The sequence below is a fragment of the Dunckerocampus dactyliophorus genome, chromosome 18 (genome assembly GCF_027744805.1).
Source record: "Dunckerocampus dactyliophorus isolate RoL2022-P2 chromosome 18, RoL_Ddac_1.1, whole genome shotgun sequence".
Lineage (NCBI taxonomy): Eukaryota > Metazoa > Chordata > Actinopteri > Syngnathiformes > Syngnathidae > Dunckerocampus > Dunckerocampus dactyliophorus.
The window spans coordinates 15,309,667-15,327,366 of record NC_072836.1 but is presented as its reverse complement, the minus strand read 5'-3'; the positions used below and the strand labels follow the sequence as shown (position 1 = coordinate 15,327,366).

The 17,700-nt window shown below is 40.4% G+C and overlaps 3 protein-coding genes across 4 annotated transcripts in view; 1 reads left to right on the top strand and 2 right to left on the bottom strand.

Moving 5' to 3' along the window:
- Positions 1-17,700, bottom strand: part of swsap1 (SWIM-type zinc finger 7 associated protein 1) — an 87,408-nt gene that overhangs the window by 28,642 nt on the left and 41,066 nt on the right. The window lies entirely within an intron of this gene.
- Positions 461-14,474, top strand: cnn1b (calponin 1, basic, smooth muscle, b). Its single transcript, XM_054760514.1, has 7 exons — positions 461-726; positions 7,310-7,431; positions 9,002-9,068; positions 9,411-9,548; positions 9,818-9,934; positions 11,639-11,785; positions 12,855-14,474. The coding sequence occupies exons 1-7, from the start codon at positions 667-669 to the stop codon at positions 13,098-13,100; spliced, it is 897 nt and encodes a 298-aa protein (XP_054616489.1). The 5' UTR covers positions 461-666; the 3' UTR covers positions 13,101-14,474.
- elof1 (elongation factor 1) lies at positions 12,878-17,577 on the bottom strand. Its single transcript, XM_054760526.1, has 4 exons — positions 17,329-17,577; positions 16,529-16,660; positions 16,381-16,451; positions 12,878-16,236 (listed from the first exon to the last, which is right to left on the bottom strand). The coding sequence occupies exons 2-4, from the start codon at positions 16,642-16,644 to the stop codon at positions 16,172-16,174; spliced, it is 252 nt and encodes an 83-aa protein (XP_054616501.1). The 5' UTR covers positions 16,645-16,660; positions 17,329-17,577; the 3' UTR covers positions 12,878-16,171.

Here is a 17,700-nt window from a genome sequence, read left to right as displayed (position 1 = left end):
GTGAATAGTTGTTTGTCTATATGTGCCCTATGATTGGCTGGCGACCAGTCCAGGATGTACCCCGCCTCTCTCCCAAATTTAGCTGGGATAGGCTCCAGCATACCCCCACGACCCAAGTGAGGATAAGCGGCATAGAAAAAAAATGGATGGATGGGTAGTATAATATTTAAGACAGCAGCTATTCATTTGTGAAATGTGCATATATGTCCAGTCCTACAGCCATTGTTTGATATTATATTGATGATTAAAAGTGAGGGAAAATGGCGTAAGACAGTGACATAACGTTACCAAAGTGTATCTCTCCACCAGCATCATCCCCTGAGCGTCCAGGAGGTGGAAAAAGTGACCGATTGGATCTAATACCGGAGCGATGACATCACTCGCTTCGATGAGGACGCTATGTCGTGATTGGACGAAGGCCTCGGCCAATCAGAGGCCACGCAGTTGGGAAGCGTTTTAAAACACATTCTGAAAAGTGTCGGAAAGTTGCCTCCACACTTCACCGCCATTGTCCAAACGGGACGGTTCCGAATATAAGAAGAGACCCGCGGATTAGTTGGGGACTTCCCCGTGTGTTTCCCCTTCTCCCGGACTCAGAATTGTGACCCGTTCGTCCATCTTTAAAGCTCTAGCGTGCTTTCATTGTAAATAGACTCAGCAGCTAACATGTCACAGCATTTCAGGAGCGGCCCAGCCTTCGGACTTTCCGCCGAGGTCAAGAGTAAGGTAAGCTTGGATGTGTTACAATTCCTATTTTTACTATTGCATTAGCTTTAAAATGTATGTGAACATACTTAAAGTGCTACCAAGGACTGAATGATGACATTCATCAATTAAGCAATCTAATAGAAAGTACTGCATATACAAGTATGAATGAATATAGCGTGAGGATGCTTGCAGTTCATCAGTACATTCAACTATCCTTGCTATGAGTCAGAAGGGCTCATATTTTCATTTCATGTTGCCTCACTCATTCTTCTGATTACATAAGCCCATAAAAGAGGGGTGATTGTTTTGGAGCTGGAAGTATGGCCTTAGTAGCTTTTTGCTTTTAAAGGATCTCAAGTATTTCAGTGCATAATAATATAGTTCGGGAGCTACCACATAAATCAAAGATGAGGTGAGCTCCTTGTGTTTTATTTGCACAACAACATGTAATTATGCTTTATTTATGAAACATGTCCACTCAAACTGTGTGGTCATTGTCTTTTTGTGGTAATTTGTCATAAGGAGGCATAATGTTCGAGTTGCGACTCTAAATTGTCCATAGGCATGAATGTGAGTGTGATTGGTTATTTGTCTATATGTGCCCTGCGATTGGCTGGCGACCAGTCCAGGGTGTACGCCGCCTCCAGCCCAAAGTCAGCTGGGATAGGCTTCAGCATACCCCCGCGACCCTAATGAGGATAAGCGGCATGCAAAATGGATGGATTAATGTTTGAGTTGAACAGTTATAAAAACCAAAAACATTTTATGCACTTATTCAAATCACGTGGTGAGTTCCTGGTATCTCGTGAGCTACCTGTTGGATACCCGTGGATATACTTGGCGACTTGTCGGCGATCCTGTAAAAGATCTTTACCAAACCAGGCTAAGCAAAGCTTTTCAGAAATTATGAAAGAAAATCAAATTATCATGTTAGTTTAAGGTTTAATCATCAGCAATTTTCTTATACAGTACATTCAAACCTCATATTTTCATATGAAAAAGGTTTGCTTCATGCTTTCTACGCTGTCTCGGTTTTTGTACAATATTGCATGTAAGAAGCTTGTCCGTTTGCCCTGCACTCTGTCGTTTTGCAAAATTGATTGCCAAAACCAAGCATTGTACGCATTGCTGACTCACTGTCCGTGCATTTCTTGTGAAGTGGGATTGCTAACTAAACCGCCATGGGTACAAGGAAAGTTGCGAGTGCCAGAAATTTGATAAAGAAGGTGGGAAACATTATTGAATTTGATCTTGCCAGGGTGTACGGAACGTCTGCATCAACTATAACTTCCATCCAGTCGACATTTCTAATTATTTCACATGTAAAACTATAATTATCCTCTATCAAATGTATTTTTGTTTAGAATTTTGGGTGCCTGGAACAGATGAATTGGATTTACATGATTTCCTATGGGTAAAATTGTCTCAGTTTTTGTACATTTTGGTTTTCATTGGTCGTTTTGGAATGAGTTCATATGGAAAACCGACTTACACAGTAAATTCACCCGAATGGCACTCATTACAATGCAGACCTCTTCCAAGGCTGAGCAGTCCAAATTTGGTTCAGCACCGACAAAGCCCACCATTATTCATACCCTGGTCACATTTTTATGTATTGAATATGGCCTATTATTAGTCAAAACACATACATATTTAAACTAATGTTACGTATTTGTTGCCTAAATTAAGCATTTTCTAGATCAAAAATGACTAAATGGGCTAAAATACAAATATAAGGCAGGTAACCAGTGTAGAATTCTACAGTGGTTACCAGGTGTCAATAATGTTACTATAATGTCGGTTCGACCCACGATCACCAGACTTGATTGCCACAACAACAGGCTTTTATTGCACGTATGAATTATCTCACCACAGGCACAATAATCCCTAATAAAAAAATCCCTTATAAAACTGCTGTTGCGGCTGACATCACTTCCAGTCCGCTACTCACTCTTGGCACCCTTGGGAACTCATTTATAGCAACACTCAAAAGCACGAGTCTTATTTATGTTTTAAATTACTTATTTTGTCTACTATATTAGGTAATACAAGTGTAAAGGTGACTATAGGGGTGTTAGTTCCTGTTTAGAGGTCTCTAATAATGTTAAAAATTGTATTTAGAAGGTCGTAAACAGGTTTTCTATGCACTGACTACTTTTCATGTTCGCAATGTTGTCTGTTGTATGCTGTGATGAATCAGACCAAGATGACATTCAGTGTGCAGAAGGTCAGGTCAGCTGTTCTCTTCATCATTTTCCTCATGCAGTAAGATGTGCACATCAGCAGGCTGACATCGTTTTCCTTTGTTGGTATTCATCCCCAGTTAGATCATAGATGCATTGTTGCCATGTTTGAGTTATTTGCTGTGTTGACAATAAGTCCTCCGTTGACAGTTAGATGGTACGTTCCAGTAGGGTGATGTCAGGGAGGAGCAGCAAAGATGCAGCCGGCAGACTGACAGGTCCATCAGTCATAAACTAATGGCCTTTTAAGGAGTGACCGGGGTCCTCGCTCGGAACTTGAGAAAGTGTGCTGGCTTTAAACAGTTTACATGGCAGTCAAGAATGACAAAACACTGTCCTGACGGAACACAGCAGGACCCCCCATTTGTTGGGTAGATGGTGGAGCAAACGTAGTGCCAGCAGCTTACACAAGTCACAGGAAAAGAAATGCACTGGACCCTTGGGAGTTGAACACAATCCAACTCAGAAACCAACCCAGATTTGTGAGGATTTTTTGTAAATTTTACCAGCAATAATTATTGGAAATACAATGACCCAGAGGAGCACAGGACATGAAGGTGGTACCAAGCTGCTTTTGTCTTTGTCCTGTCGTACATCGTTTCGCTGAAAGCGTGGGCTGAATTTGGAGATATTCAACCTCCAAACCTTTAGAGTGCCAAGTTCCCCTGTATTTTGCTGCAGGACTGAAAGGTGGTTGGTTCAAATTTTTCAAAAAGCAGGACCAAAGTATGGAAATTTGTACTATACTATAACATCTATTACTTAAAGTATGTCCATACAATCCATACAACCATTTGTTTATTGTTATATTTTGTACTGTATAAAGTATATAAACAAATTATATACAAACAAAGAGTTTATATAGCACCGATCCACCGCAGAAGTTATCTCAGGGTACTTTACGCATGGAGCAGGTGTAGAGCTACGCTCCTCATACATTTAAGAGAACCAACAGAACCCCGCATCAACATGCACTTGGCGATGGGGGCAAAGGGAAAACTCCCTCGAGGGAAGGAACCTCAAACAAAAACCAGGCTCGTCTGTTTCAACCGGCTGGGTTGAGATAGAAAGACAAAGCAGAGGAACAGAAGGTAGCCGTAGAGAAAACAGGATCAGGTGCTGCTTTCCATGCGCCAGGGCAGGCGACTCTTGGGGCCCCCAAGGGCTGACAGACTTTGAACGTCTACAACAGTGGCGGTATGCAAAGGGGCCCCAAGTGAATTTTTGCCTATGGCCCCAACAGATTCTAGAATCGCCTCTGGGGATGAGAGAACAGTGGGCACAACAGCATTATCAGCAACAGTAATAGTGCATGATGACCTGGTGCACAAACGGGGGAAAGAGAGAAAGACAGAGAAAGAGAAGTAGGTATAAAAAAAAAAGTACCTGCTTGTCCATCATTAAACTACCTGGGTTGGGAACCCCTGCACTGTTGTACACCCACGCTACAAAGTTCTGAAGTAGTCAAATAGCGACATCACAAAGTAGCTAGAGGCCAAAAGGACTTCAAACATTGTAAAAAAAAAATGAGTCTCCCATCAGGCCACCTGATGCAAGCAAGCATACCGTTGCACCAGTGTTGAATGTACTTTATTGTATGTAGCATGCTGACGTTCCATTACAGACGTGTGACATCATCACCTCGAATGAGCCTTGTGATTGCATTATGTTGCTGGATGGTGTGGCATGATCCAAGCAAGAAATCATCATGTGAGGCAGATCTTATACTTGTTCTATATTATGTATGAGTTGAGAAAGGATTTGTACAAAAAGTAAAGGGTTAAAATGGGGATGCTGTGTGAATGATGGCTAACCTGTACTGCCTTTTAAAAAATATGGCAAACTAAAGCGTATTTGTGAGAAAATGTTTCCGATGCTGTCGGTGTGGTTCACTGGGCTGTCGTCGGCGTGGGTTTATTTTGATGGTGGGAATGTGAGTGGGAATGGTTGGTTGTGGTGCCCTGTGGTTGGCTGGCGATCCGTCTAGGGTCTGAACAGGATAAGCGATATAGAAAACGGATCTATGGATTTAGTGTGGCCACCATACTGAGTGTGTTACAGTCATTCCTCGCCACTTAGTGGCTTGACTATCACGGCTTCTCTCTATCATGGTCTTTCAAAAACAAATCAATAAATTATTGCTGTTTCGTGGTTGAATACAGCTTATTATTAGTCAAAAAATATGTACAGTGAATACAATTTTATAAATTTTTTACCTAAATTAAGCATTTTCAAGCATAAAAATTGGTAAATGGAGAAAGATAAAAATATAAGGAATTCAGAAGAAGCCTTCTGGCATGATATGTAGTATTCCACACTAGTCACTTGGTATAAGCAATATTACATTGATGACAAAATAGCCACTGCAGCAAGCACGGTGTCCAGAAAAAAAACCCATCAAGGAACTCTCCCAATACTCACGTGTGAGTCTGTGTTAAATCATATTTTTGTCTGATAAGTCTTATTTTCTGTTATTATGTCTACTGTATTGGGTAATATGAGTATAAAGGTGACCATAGGGGTGTTATTTTATGTCTAGAGGGCTCTAATAATGTTAAACCCATATTTAGTAGTTTGTAAACAGGTTTTCTATGCTCCAACTATTGAAAATATTCCATTTCTAAATGAGGAATCCTACTTTGTGGGAGTTCCCTTATCAATTAACCGCAATAAACGAGGGGTTGCTGTATTGGAAACATTTGCTTTGAAGTAGTACAGTTCAAATGCAATATAGTGCTTTACTTTTGTTGTAGGTTCCTATTAAATGCACGTATTACGTGGCTATTTATTTGTTACATTACTGGTCCATTCGTTTTTTTTCAGTATCTTTGTCTTATATTTTATTTACTACTTTTATTCTGTTTTATGAAATAATAATGTTAAAGTGACCCACTTTCTGGAAATAAAACCAATTGTGGCTCCACAGGGAAGTGGAACAATACAGCTTAAGTACCTTGGCTGGAAGCAGGACCTGTCAGTGTCGGCCTGTTTTTTTCACGCGGAATGCTATTCACTGTAAAAGGGAATATTCTGGAAAAGCCAGACTGAACGAAAGGCAGTGAGAAATATGAGCTTGGCCAATCGGCAAGTGGAGAGCAGGTTAGTCAGAGGGAGGGGGCGGTGGTAGTGTGTCTGGGAAAGCTGTTTCTCCCAAGTTTGGTGTGATCAAGTGGTAGCTACACTATCCCCCCCTGCTTGGAAATGTTGCTTGTGTTGGCTGCTCATCTCAGACAGGCAGGACTTATCAGTGACAGTCAGAAAAAGGGAACGAGGGTAGAGTATCCACAAACCTCGTCCTTTTCACACTTATTCAAAGTCCTCCTGTCATACAGTCAATCCACAAGTGACTACAATTATGGTGTATTATTTATTTTGTTGTGGGTTGGTATGCAGTCTTGTGTATCTGCAAATCCAGTATGTTTTTCTTAATAATTGTATTTTATATTTGCATTCCAGTTCATCTGTACCACTCCAACATTTCCATGGGCACCCAAAGCCATATACTGTAGACCTCTGCTTTTTGCGGGCGTTACGTTTAGTAATCAACAGGGACCCATTAAAAATGTCTAATTTTGATACACGGCTCCAAATCTGTAAGGTTATTGATGAACAGATGGAATGGGAGTCAACGGTGTATATTTCAATATACGTTTCACTTGTGCAATAAACAGCAAAATGGTGTGTTCTAGGACCGCCGAACACAGTAGGAAATCTCAGCGTTGGGCAAAAAAAACATTATCAGTGAAGTATAAAACATAAATATGTAAAAAATTGTGGGCTTTTTTTTTAACAGTGGTACAATTACACGCTACACTTTGGCTGTATTATGTTTTCTGCGGAAAAGCGGAAGTGTTTCTGTGGGGGGGGAGTAAAAATAGTTTTTTGTTTTTTTTTTACCAAAAATCTGCAAATTTGTGGAGCCATGAATGTGCAGGGATCCACTGTAAAACACTTTTTTAAACAAGTTTTGCCTATTAACCTTTTTTTTTTTTTTATTTACATTTCCCACGCTTTATCAGTTCAAATATATAATACATATTTGTTGTTTTTGTCCTTTCTACGTGATTACTGTAGTGTAAACTTTAAAAATACATATCATCACAATTTTGTTTGAAAAATAATACAAAAATTGAAGTATTCAGTACAAAACAGAAAACACAAATATTTGCCTTTCCAGTACTAAAGGACCTAAAATGGTGAATATACTGTTCATCAGTGATGCAAGCCGAATCAAATAGCTATCGGAACATGGCCATAATTTACATAATACATAAATGAACCTGCAACAAAAGTATTTACCTGTAAGGCCAGCTCTGTTTTGGCATAGTGTGACCTTTTAACCTCTACTATCTCTTCAGCTGGCAGGGAAATATGACCCACATATGGAGGAGGAGCTAAGGCTATGGATTCAGGATGTGACCGGCAAGAGGATTGGCGAGAACTTCATGGAGAGTCTGAAAGATGGAGTAGTGCTATGCGAGTAAGTTTCACTGAAACACAGCGGTGCTTGATTGTGCACACCGACATCATCTAATGAGGTCTATTGCAGGACTTGTGGAAGATATAATGCTGAGTTTTGATTGACACATTGGTCATTTATTATTGTGGGTGCAGTTGGCATACGTGTAGGCCTGCACTGCACCATACTGGGAGCTGTTTCTAATATTACGACCCTCTTATGTCTTAATAGCCATACGGTAGAACCACAAGTACTTGGGATGTCCATACGAGTGTCTATTTTGACATTCCAACACAAACTAAACGCCTCCCTCACTCACGGTGCAACCAAAAATAACATGTAAAACATGTTCAACACACAATGTAACTGCACCACATCGAAATAAACGCTTACACTCTAAATTACATGTAAAACAAGACTATTTTATCCTAATGTATAAACCGCAAGGCATGCTGGGTATTTTGATGTTGGGGACGTGTGTGCTGGGACTTCTCAGCATATTACACATTTGGTATTTTTTGCTTGCACTGGGTGTTAGAGGTAGGCATTTGGGTTCATAACCCCCGTTGGTTTGTGGCATCTTGCCACGGCAATGTGTGTCATTTATTTATTTATCCACGCCTGAAAACTGAAGACTAGTTTGTGCATTGTTTGTTTTCTGTTTATACATAAATTACACACATGGCACGCAATTCGTGACCGAAAATGGTTCGCATCGGCACGAAATGACCACGCCCCCGCACTACCTACTTACACCTTATCAAGTACTGTTTACGTCTAGTGCACGACAATAGTACGGTGATGCGTATTGTTCCCGCACGGGTATGCATTGTCCCCAGCGCTTCCTGTATCTGTGAAGCAGTTGTGGCATTATTTGGTCCCGCTGTGTCCTGTGAAACGGCATGCATCACCAGGCATTGCCCCTAGCTTCATTGGGGACCTACAAGATGTTCAATTCCAGAGACGATGCTCTCACTTCAGAAAAGAAAGGTAAGTCTATATTATCTCGCAGCTGCAGAAAGAGAATGCAGAAAGAGTAGGAAGGGAGCATAAACTACAAAAAAGGAGGCACAGACAGCGTGGCAAAGGGAATTGCTGGCTAGAAGACATCGCTTTGGCCGTTATGATTAACGGAAATTCACAAGGAAGATCCAGGAGACTACAGAAATGACCTGAGAATTCCCCCCGACTCGCTCCAAGAGGTGGCGTGGGTGTAATCATCAAGCTAATTCACTGCATATAAAGAACAACTAACGTAGGGCATGGCAAATGACAACCAATAACTGGCGTAAATTATGGGTTTTCCACAAATAAAAAAAAATATTTTGATCAAAAAAACAGAAATTTACGGTGTGACGAATATGCAAGAATCCACTTTTATTTTAGTAACAGTGCATTCCCGCTCTAAACTTCGACGATAATATACATTATAAATTGTACCTTTGTTGTAATAGTGTCAATCAAAACTGATTATTGTCTTTGTAGAGGCAGAATTGATGATGGAGGTCTTGTTGGTATCTCAATGGACTGTAAGCAGATGAAGCTAATGTGGTTGGCTATATCTGTGCTTTACACATCCCTCTCTTTACAGACTCATCAATGTTCTTCAGCCCGGTTCTGTAAAAAAGATCAACCACTCCAGTCAAAACTGGCACCAGGTAAGGCTTGACCCCAACCAAAATCCATCAGTCAGTTATCAAGGCACTATTCAAGCATGCCATTTACTGGAAAACCTACCATAAACCTGAGATTTGTACACCACACACTCCAAGCAGAACATACTTTTAAAAAGAGAAGATGTATGATAATTGAGATGAGAATGATGTGTGGATAGTATTTAATCTAGCCATTTCATTTCATGATGAATAAATATGTCTATAATTTATATGGGTAAAGGTAATTCCCATAAACGTTGCTGTACATGTCTTGCCAGATATATGTTTGTGCATTATCACTATGAAAACCATTGACCCAAAGCATTGACTACTTCATTTCCACAGTTGGAAAACATTGGAAATTTTGTCCGTGCGATCACCGAGTACGGCCTGAAGCCTCACGACATCTTTGAGGCCAACGACCTGTTTGAGAATGTCAACCACACTCAGGTCCAGTCCTCGCTTATCGCTCTGGCGGGAATGGTGAGTTATCTACGTTGTTTACTGTGCTTATTTTATTTATTATGGGTGGCACCTTAATGGATGACACACCTCTTCGAAATAAAATGGATTTTGTTGCAGTTATGCTTGTACTGAAAAGAGAGTGACGATAGAGCTGCATATTGATACATTATACCACAAAAGCCCTGCATAAAACCCCTCATCTTAATAGAGTATAAGTAATGTAATACAAAACATGCATGCACATAATAATGCTGACATTTTGCTTACTGTACTGTATTGTCTCTCAGGCCAAGTCGAAAGGTTTCCACTCGAAGTATGACATCGGAGTGAAGTATGCTGAGAAACAGCAGCGCCGCTTTGCTCCAGAGAAGCTCAGGGAGGGACGCAACATCATCGGCCTGCAGGTCAGAATGCTGACAGTATACTGCATGGGGGATTTGTAGGTGTCTCCGTAGAGCAGTGAGAAACTTTCTGTTGGACGTCTTCACTGTTTCGCTCATTCTGTCACGCATTCTTCAAACTGGAAAACTATGGACGATGTGCAATCCATGCAATGATGACAGAATCCACTGACTGGAGTGATTTGGCAGCCTTGACATACAGCTTACCTTGGGCATCTGGGCTTTATATCAACCACTCATTTGGGACTTACACCTGGCATGGTGAACCAAACCCCTCCAAAGGTATGAGTGATGGGCCACATAACATGGGTTCCCCCAGACCATCTCGCAGGACACAAATTGTCTTCTCCAGTGACGTGCGGTGAGGTTCAGTGCTTGTGAGGCGCTGACTCCTTTTTTTGGTATAACTTCCTTGTGTTCTAATAATAATGTTAATACGAGTCGCTCATGAAGAGGTCAAGAAGAAAAGGAAGAGAATAATTCGCTTTTCTTCAAAAACTTTTTCAACTATTTCATAATCCCTTTTATTTTTTTTTAATAACACCAAAAACCATTTGAGGTCTTAACCTTTTTATTTGTATTGTAAAACTTTGATTCTATTTTGAGGTCTTTATTGCAGTTGACTTGCAGATGACACCATTGACACTGGCGCTGCCGTGTGTGTATTTCGATAAAGAAAAAAACAAAACACTGGCTTTTCCTCTCTATAAAATGGCCGGCAGCAACAAGCACCTGCCAGCTCACGTACGCCCCGAGGAGGACCGTGCGCCTCGCCGCATAATTTCTCTCACAGATAGCCATGGCATACTTGCCGGCAAAGAAGAGTGGCGCATGCTATTCAACCCAGTTTATGAAAAATGATGCACTCAGGGTAGGCTCGACTGCTCACGAAGCGGAGAGGAACGAGTCGCTGCAGCCTCAGATCAGGTTTTTGATCAGGGAATGTGCAAATTGCGAAATGTTTCCATAAGTGAATGTTAAACACGATTGGAATCCTATAGAAAATACATGTATAACACGGTTCAATGGACAAATATTAATATATAGTATGTTATCATGATTTTTTTTTCTTTCCTTTTTTTTTGGCCATTTTTATTTTTTTTTCATGGTCCTGACTGCACGTCACTGCATATTTCAAAGGGAGACCACCACCCCAATCGGAGGTATTGTCCCTGACATTCATGCTATGCTGAAGACTGGTGTCAACCATGACAGTCCCACAACATCCAGAGCCACTCCTTTATGGTTTGCAGGTGGTGGGTCTATTGCAAGGGCAATAGAGTTGTACCATGTTGCTCATTTGGGCTCTGCTCTCTCCATGGACGAAAGTGCAACCCCCCGGCACTGACCGACTAGCCCCTCCTATTGGCCTGACTCCAGGTAGAGGCCCAAGTATCCCATTTTCGGGCAAAGTGCAATCCCTTCACATTACTTTCACATCAGACTGTGGGGGACTAAATAGCCCCCAACAAAATAGCAATCACGCAGGCACTCAAAAGCCTCCACCACATTAAGGTGGTGATTCACAGAAAGACATTTTAGAAGATCTTGAATTGATTGGTTTCTAACTTTTTAAGAGAGCAGTAATGCCTGAAAGCTCCAGAAACGCTTGACAGACCGGGAAACACACAGTATCTCATTTGGTGCATAGAGGAATGGAGAACAATAAATAAGGAGAATAAGGCTTCATTTTGCTTTATCTTTTAGATGGGTACCAACAAGCTTGCCAGCCAAAAAGGTATGACCTCTTACGGCACAAGACGTCATCTGTATGACTCGAGGATGGGCATGGACAACCCAATGGACCAGTCCACCATCAGCTTACAGATGGGTACCAATAAAGGAGCCAACCAGGTGAGGAAATGCACCTTACTTTTCCAGTAGAAAATAATAATACAGTGGAACCTTGGTTAGTCAGACTGTAACCAAAACGTACTCAAACCAAATCAATTTTTCCCATAAGAAATAATGTAAATCCAATTAATCTGTTCCAGAAAGCCAATAATGTCAACACAAAACACATTTTTATAGTTTTACATGCAGAAAACAATTTGAAATACATGTAAATAAAGACTGAAAGGGATGAACGAACATTGAAGTCAGCACCGTGGCAGCGAAAACAACGTAGACCACCTTTTGTGTTTTGCTGTTTCTTGAATTCGATGGTGTTTTGCTTTTCTTTTGCTCGTGGCTGCAAAATAAGCCACACAGCTTGTGGAGGTGCGCTCCATGTCAGGATCAAATATTTCGCCTGTCATGATGGCTTGCATTTGATTGAGTAAATGCATGCCTTTCACTTTTTTAATGCCTAACGTGTGGGAAATTGGGAGCGTCACATTCTAAAAATATTCTTGTAACAAGAAAAAAACAACAGCAGCAAAAATAGAAAAAACAGCAGTAATTTTACAAAAATATAGTCAAAATATTAAGAGAAAAACATAATATTATGAGGAAAATTAACATCATTTCAGTAGCATAAAGTTGAAATATTCCTAAATTATTTTTAGTCATATTATGAAGAAAAAAAAACAAAATAAAGTTGTCTTGTTAGAAAATTAGATTGTGGAAAAAGTAATAGGAATAAAGGCAAAATATTATGGGAATAAAGTCATAATATTACAAGAAGTACATTTATGAAGGTTATTTAAGAAGAAAGTTTAAATATTGGGAAAATTAAATAAAACAAAAAACGGGAAAAAATTGAGCAAAGACCAAAGTTCATCCTAATAATGCACTTTTTCACCTTAATGACAAAGCTGAGATGCAGTATATATACTTCTTAGTATATCCATATGTGTTGGTATACAAACTATCCAAGTGGCACTTCCAACCTTTCATTTTTCTAAAGTTTGGCCACCCCTGGCCTAAACAATGACATTTTAACCTTTTTAGTCACTGTCATCTTACTTATGTCTCTCTCCAGTCTGGTATGACAGCCCCAGGAACAAGGAGGCACATCTTTGACAAGAAGCTGGAGCTGGAGAACTGTGACACCACCACTATATCCCTGCAGATGGGCACCAACAAAGTGGCATCCCAGCAGGGCATGACTACCTACGGCCTCCCCCGCCAGGTTTATGACAACAAGTACTGCGCCAACCCCACCGAGGCCTACTACAACAACGGGAGTGAAGTGGAGTTTGACGGATACAACCAGTACTCTGACTAAGAGAACCACAGGCGGCCTCAGACAACCCCCTTCTTTGCTAAACTCCAGACAACCAACCACGACTTGTCTTAATGATGAGCAAACCCGCCCACCCAGACTGTTATTTAAACACTGATTTGACGTCATTGTCGTCTCCATTCCTGGCCTTTTTCGAAACATTTTACTCTTGGGAAATGTTTCCATGAGTAAAACAATAATAGTGTTTTTACTTTTAAATTTTCATGTTGTGGCCAACTTCTGTATTTTCATCCTAAATCTTTATTTTTTTCCTCTCTCTTTCTCTGATGACTTTAATCACTGCGAGAATGGTACCAGACACTCAGAGGTTGATATTTAATAGATATTTATAGATCATTTTCCACAACATTATATTCTTGTATTGTAATTAGATGTCCCGACAACAGAATTTGGCAGTTTCTGTCATGGAGAAGTTACCATGTTGGTGCTACTGAACCTTTTTGGGAGTCGGATCCATGTTTTCATAGAAGCTTCGCAGGGCCCTCCTTCTTCAAAAGACCCTTAGATTTATATGGACACTTTTTTAAAAAAAAATCACCTAATATAGTCAGAAGCCTAACATATTGCCTTTTGATTCCGTAGACTGGTACAAGTACAATTGATGCGGTTCGTGTGGAATGTGTCTTTGGCTGTTGAAGTATAATACAAATATAGAGAGGGGTCTAGACATGCTTGAAAGCTGATTTACTTATAGTCACCACAAATTCTTACACAGCAAAGAGGCTTGCTTTTATTATTTTATACAAGAAAAAAAATGCCTTTTTTGCCTTTTGTGAACTTCTCTCAGCTTCGACGTTGTCGCTCTGCTCAGAACGCAGGATCAGTTGTTGTTAAACACACACGCGAGTTTCTCTTATCAAGCTACTGTACTGTACTGTTGGAACCCACCACTTTATCTTGAATGTAATGTTGCTATTCGTGCCACAAGCTGTGATGGATGCACTGCGATGGAAAATGTTAAGCTGGCACGCAAGCTATGCACACGTCACCAGTACATTTTTCAGACTGAAGTGTGGCTCATACTGTTAGATTTGCAGTCCCTGTGCTATTAGCAGATATCAAACGTGAATGCGCCAAAAGCAGCTTGGAGTGGAGCGCCATCTAGTGTCCCGAAAGCTTCCCACCAGGTACACGAACAGTCACATCTTTTAACATTCCTTTAATTGAATGAGTTGAGGAAAAGCAGTTTTTACAGTGCATTTACTGATCTGTGATGTCTACAATGGCGATAGTTAATGGTAACATTTCACTTTTCAAGAGTTGGCTGTGTTTCGACATTGTACTTAAGTTCTTTCTTTTTCTATAATGGCTTTCACTAAACATGACATTTGTGCAATAAAAACACATTAAAAATACAGTTGTGAGTTACTGTCATGGAATACACGTGTAAAATCTTGTTACACAAAACACGTTTTTGTTCCCTTTCATTTGCCACAAACGGTAAAATATGTTAAATACTTAAAACGATAACATGAATTGAAATGATTGTTCTAATTATTCCGCAAGGGTTAAATCATCACTATGTATACTACAGTTGATCCCCGCTTTTTTGCTTGGTTTACGTCCGGGGATCACCAGCAAATGACAAATGGAGTAATTGTGACACCCATACAAATGTCTATTTTTAACACACAATTTCCATTGCTCACCCACGACACAGTCCAGGTTTACACCCTAAACGTGCCTCATATGTATAAAATATACAGGTTCCCACCAATAATGAATGACATTAAAAGATGATCCACGAACAGATGGAATCATTGTCACGGCACACAACTATGGTGCGTTCAAGGACCGCCGAACAAAGTGCGAAATCGCAACGCTTCACGAAAAGACATCAGTGAAGACAAATGTGTAAAAACTGTGGGCTTTCTAACAGTGGCACATGTGTGCTGTACATTTGACCTGTATTATGTACTTATAAAACATTTTTGGTGAATGAGGTGTTTATATACGGTATATACACTCCTGATCAAAATGTTAAAACCAGTTGAAAAATGCCTGACAAAACATTTTGAGTAAGCAACAAGCATTCAAGTGAAATATGCTGTTCAGCAGCTGATCAAAAATGTACGACCGCCGCCTTTAAAAGACAAATTCCTGCCAAAAGGGTGGATTTAATGTCACTTTCTGTCTCTCTTAATAGCAAAGGCAAAAAAGCTTTCTCTCTTCAAACGCGGTGGGACTGCTGAGCTGCACAAGCAAGGCCTCTCACAGCGTGCCACTGCTGCTGAGGTTGGACGCAGTAAAAGGGTTATTTTCAACTTCTTAAAAGATCCTGAGGGTTATGGAACAAAAAAGTCGAGTGGTAGACCCAACCATCAGACAGAGAAGGGTTTTAAGAAGAAAAAAATTCTTCAAAGGCCGCGTCGTCTTCAAAACCACAAAATTGCCTGTTTGGAATTTGCACGAGAGCACCAAACATAGGACTTTGGAAGGTGGAAGAAAGTTTTACTTTCTGATGGGGGAAAAAAACGTAACCTTGACAGGCATGACAAGGAGATCCCACCTGAGATGTTTTCCCACAAGGCACCATCATGGGCTGCTTTTCCCTTCAATGGAACAATGGAGCTTCAGGTTGTGCAGGGGTGTCAAACGGCAGATGGCTATGTGGAGATGTTGCAGCGGCAACATTTTTTTTTTTTTTTACCATCCTGCATGTTTCCCTAATCTACTGTAAACCCAACTGACGACATTTGGGGATGGATAGCAGGGGAAGTTTACAAAAATGGACAGTGGATGCCCACCGTGAAGCCATCTTTACCAACATTCCCACAAGCATCCTGGAAACACTGGCATCAGGAGATATAAATTATCGAAATTTTTCAACTGGCCTTAACATTTTGATCAGGACTGTATCAAGTTCGATCACAACCATTGAATAGGAAACACATCTTAAAAATTGCTGCATAATGATGTAGTGAAATAATGTGAAATACAAGGATGCTGGGTGGAATTGATGTAGCAAACTCTTAAGTGCTAATAATCCCGACTGAGGTAAAATGACAGTGTGCGTTGCACATTTGAAACCGGCTGTTGAGATAATCACATGATCAGTGGTTGGCTGCTTCACAGGCATCTATCCAGTCACTGTACACATCCACTGGCTCAGACAAATCTGTTGAAAAATGTCTTAAGGAACACCGCAAATGCAAACACTGAAGATATAATATAGGTTGACACATTTCTAAATACTGTAAAAAAAAAAAACAAAGTAACATAAGATGAATGACAGTCTGGAGAACACACTCCCAAAGGATACATGTTATAGGCGTCTGGAACTCCTCCAAGCAAACGCTGCACGATATGATTCCTGTGTTCCGTGTTCGTTCCCTGGATACAAACGATATTTCCTGTTGAATTAAGGGTGCTTTTTATTGCATTTTCAAGGCATTCTGAGTTCAACTTACATTTTCACGTCACACGACTTCTCGTGGTTACAGAACGGGCACGTGAATTGGGTGTCCAAGTTGCCCGTCATTTTTTTCTTTGGGGGAGGCTTTCTCTTCGATTTCCGGCGCCCCATTCGTGTTGTCCTGCAGCTAAACCACACGACGCAAGTATGACAATTAGCATACTGTATGTTCCTTACTCTTTGGTATGACGGAATTGCTGTTCTACACCAATGCAAACTACAATTTTTATGACATACAAACGTGTTGTTACCAGTAATACCTCTCCTGAGCATTATTATCTTTGTCAAGGCAGACTTTTTGATGCAGCTCCTTACACACCTCAATTACGTATACAGTACTATTTAATTGGCATCTTCATTATGCACGGTTTAACGACACCGGAACTGACGAATGTCACGTGACTCACAGGTAATATCGCGAGAACAAAACATGACGGACGTAAGAAATGTATTGTACTGTAGTTACCTAGCATAGTTTTTTCATATTTAGCTGTTATATATTTGTATTTGGGCTTTATAATTAAAACATATATCATATTTCAAGATGTTTTAATTGACATCTAGGTCCGAACGACCTCAAAAAATGCTATACGCGAGCAAGCATATTTGACAACAACGGCTAGCAACTGCGTGAACGCTGCCCCTGTTGTTAAATAAGAAAACAATATACATTTAATTGAGATTTAAAATAGCAGACTAGAGCATGCCAAACATAGGTTTAACCACCCATCCATCTGCTAACAGGACCGTCAACTTGTGTGAGTGCCCGTGAAATACGATGAGAAACAAACATACCTTCGAGGCTGTTTTTCCTGTTCAGCAATGGTGCTCCGTGGACTTGGTATTTGTATTTGTTTCTGTTGTCTAAGTCGAGAGAACAAGGAGGGAAAACAATTCTATGAGGCGTCCATCTTGATTTTGTAAATTGTGAACTGGAGCGCCAAGAGTGTGTGACGTCAGTACGTATCCAAATTCCGAGTGTTTGGAATGCAGCATAGTAAAACGTATCAGTGTTTATTTATTTTTTTCTTAAATCCATCTCTTGATATTGTTGTGCTTTATTATCTGAATATGAAAGGCAGACATTGATCAAGTTGAATTATGAGACGTACACTGCACCAAAATATGTTGAAATGAGTTACATAACATTCAAATAGAAATGGGCGA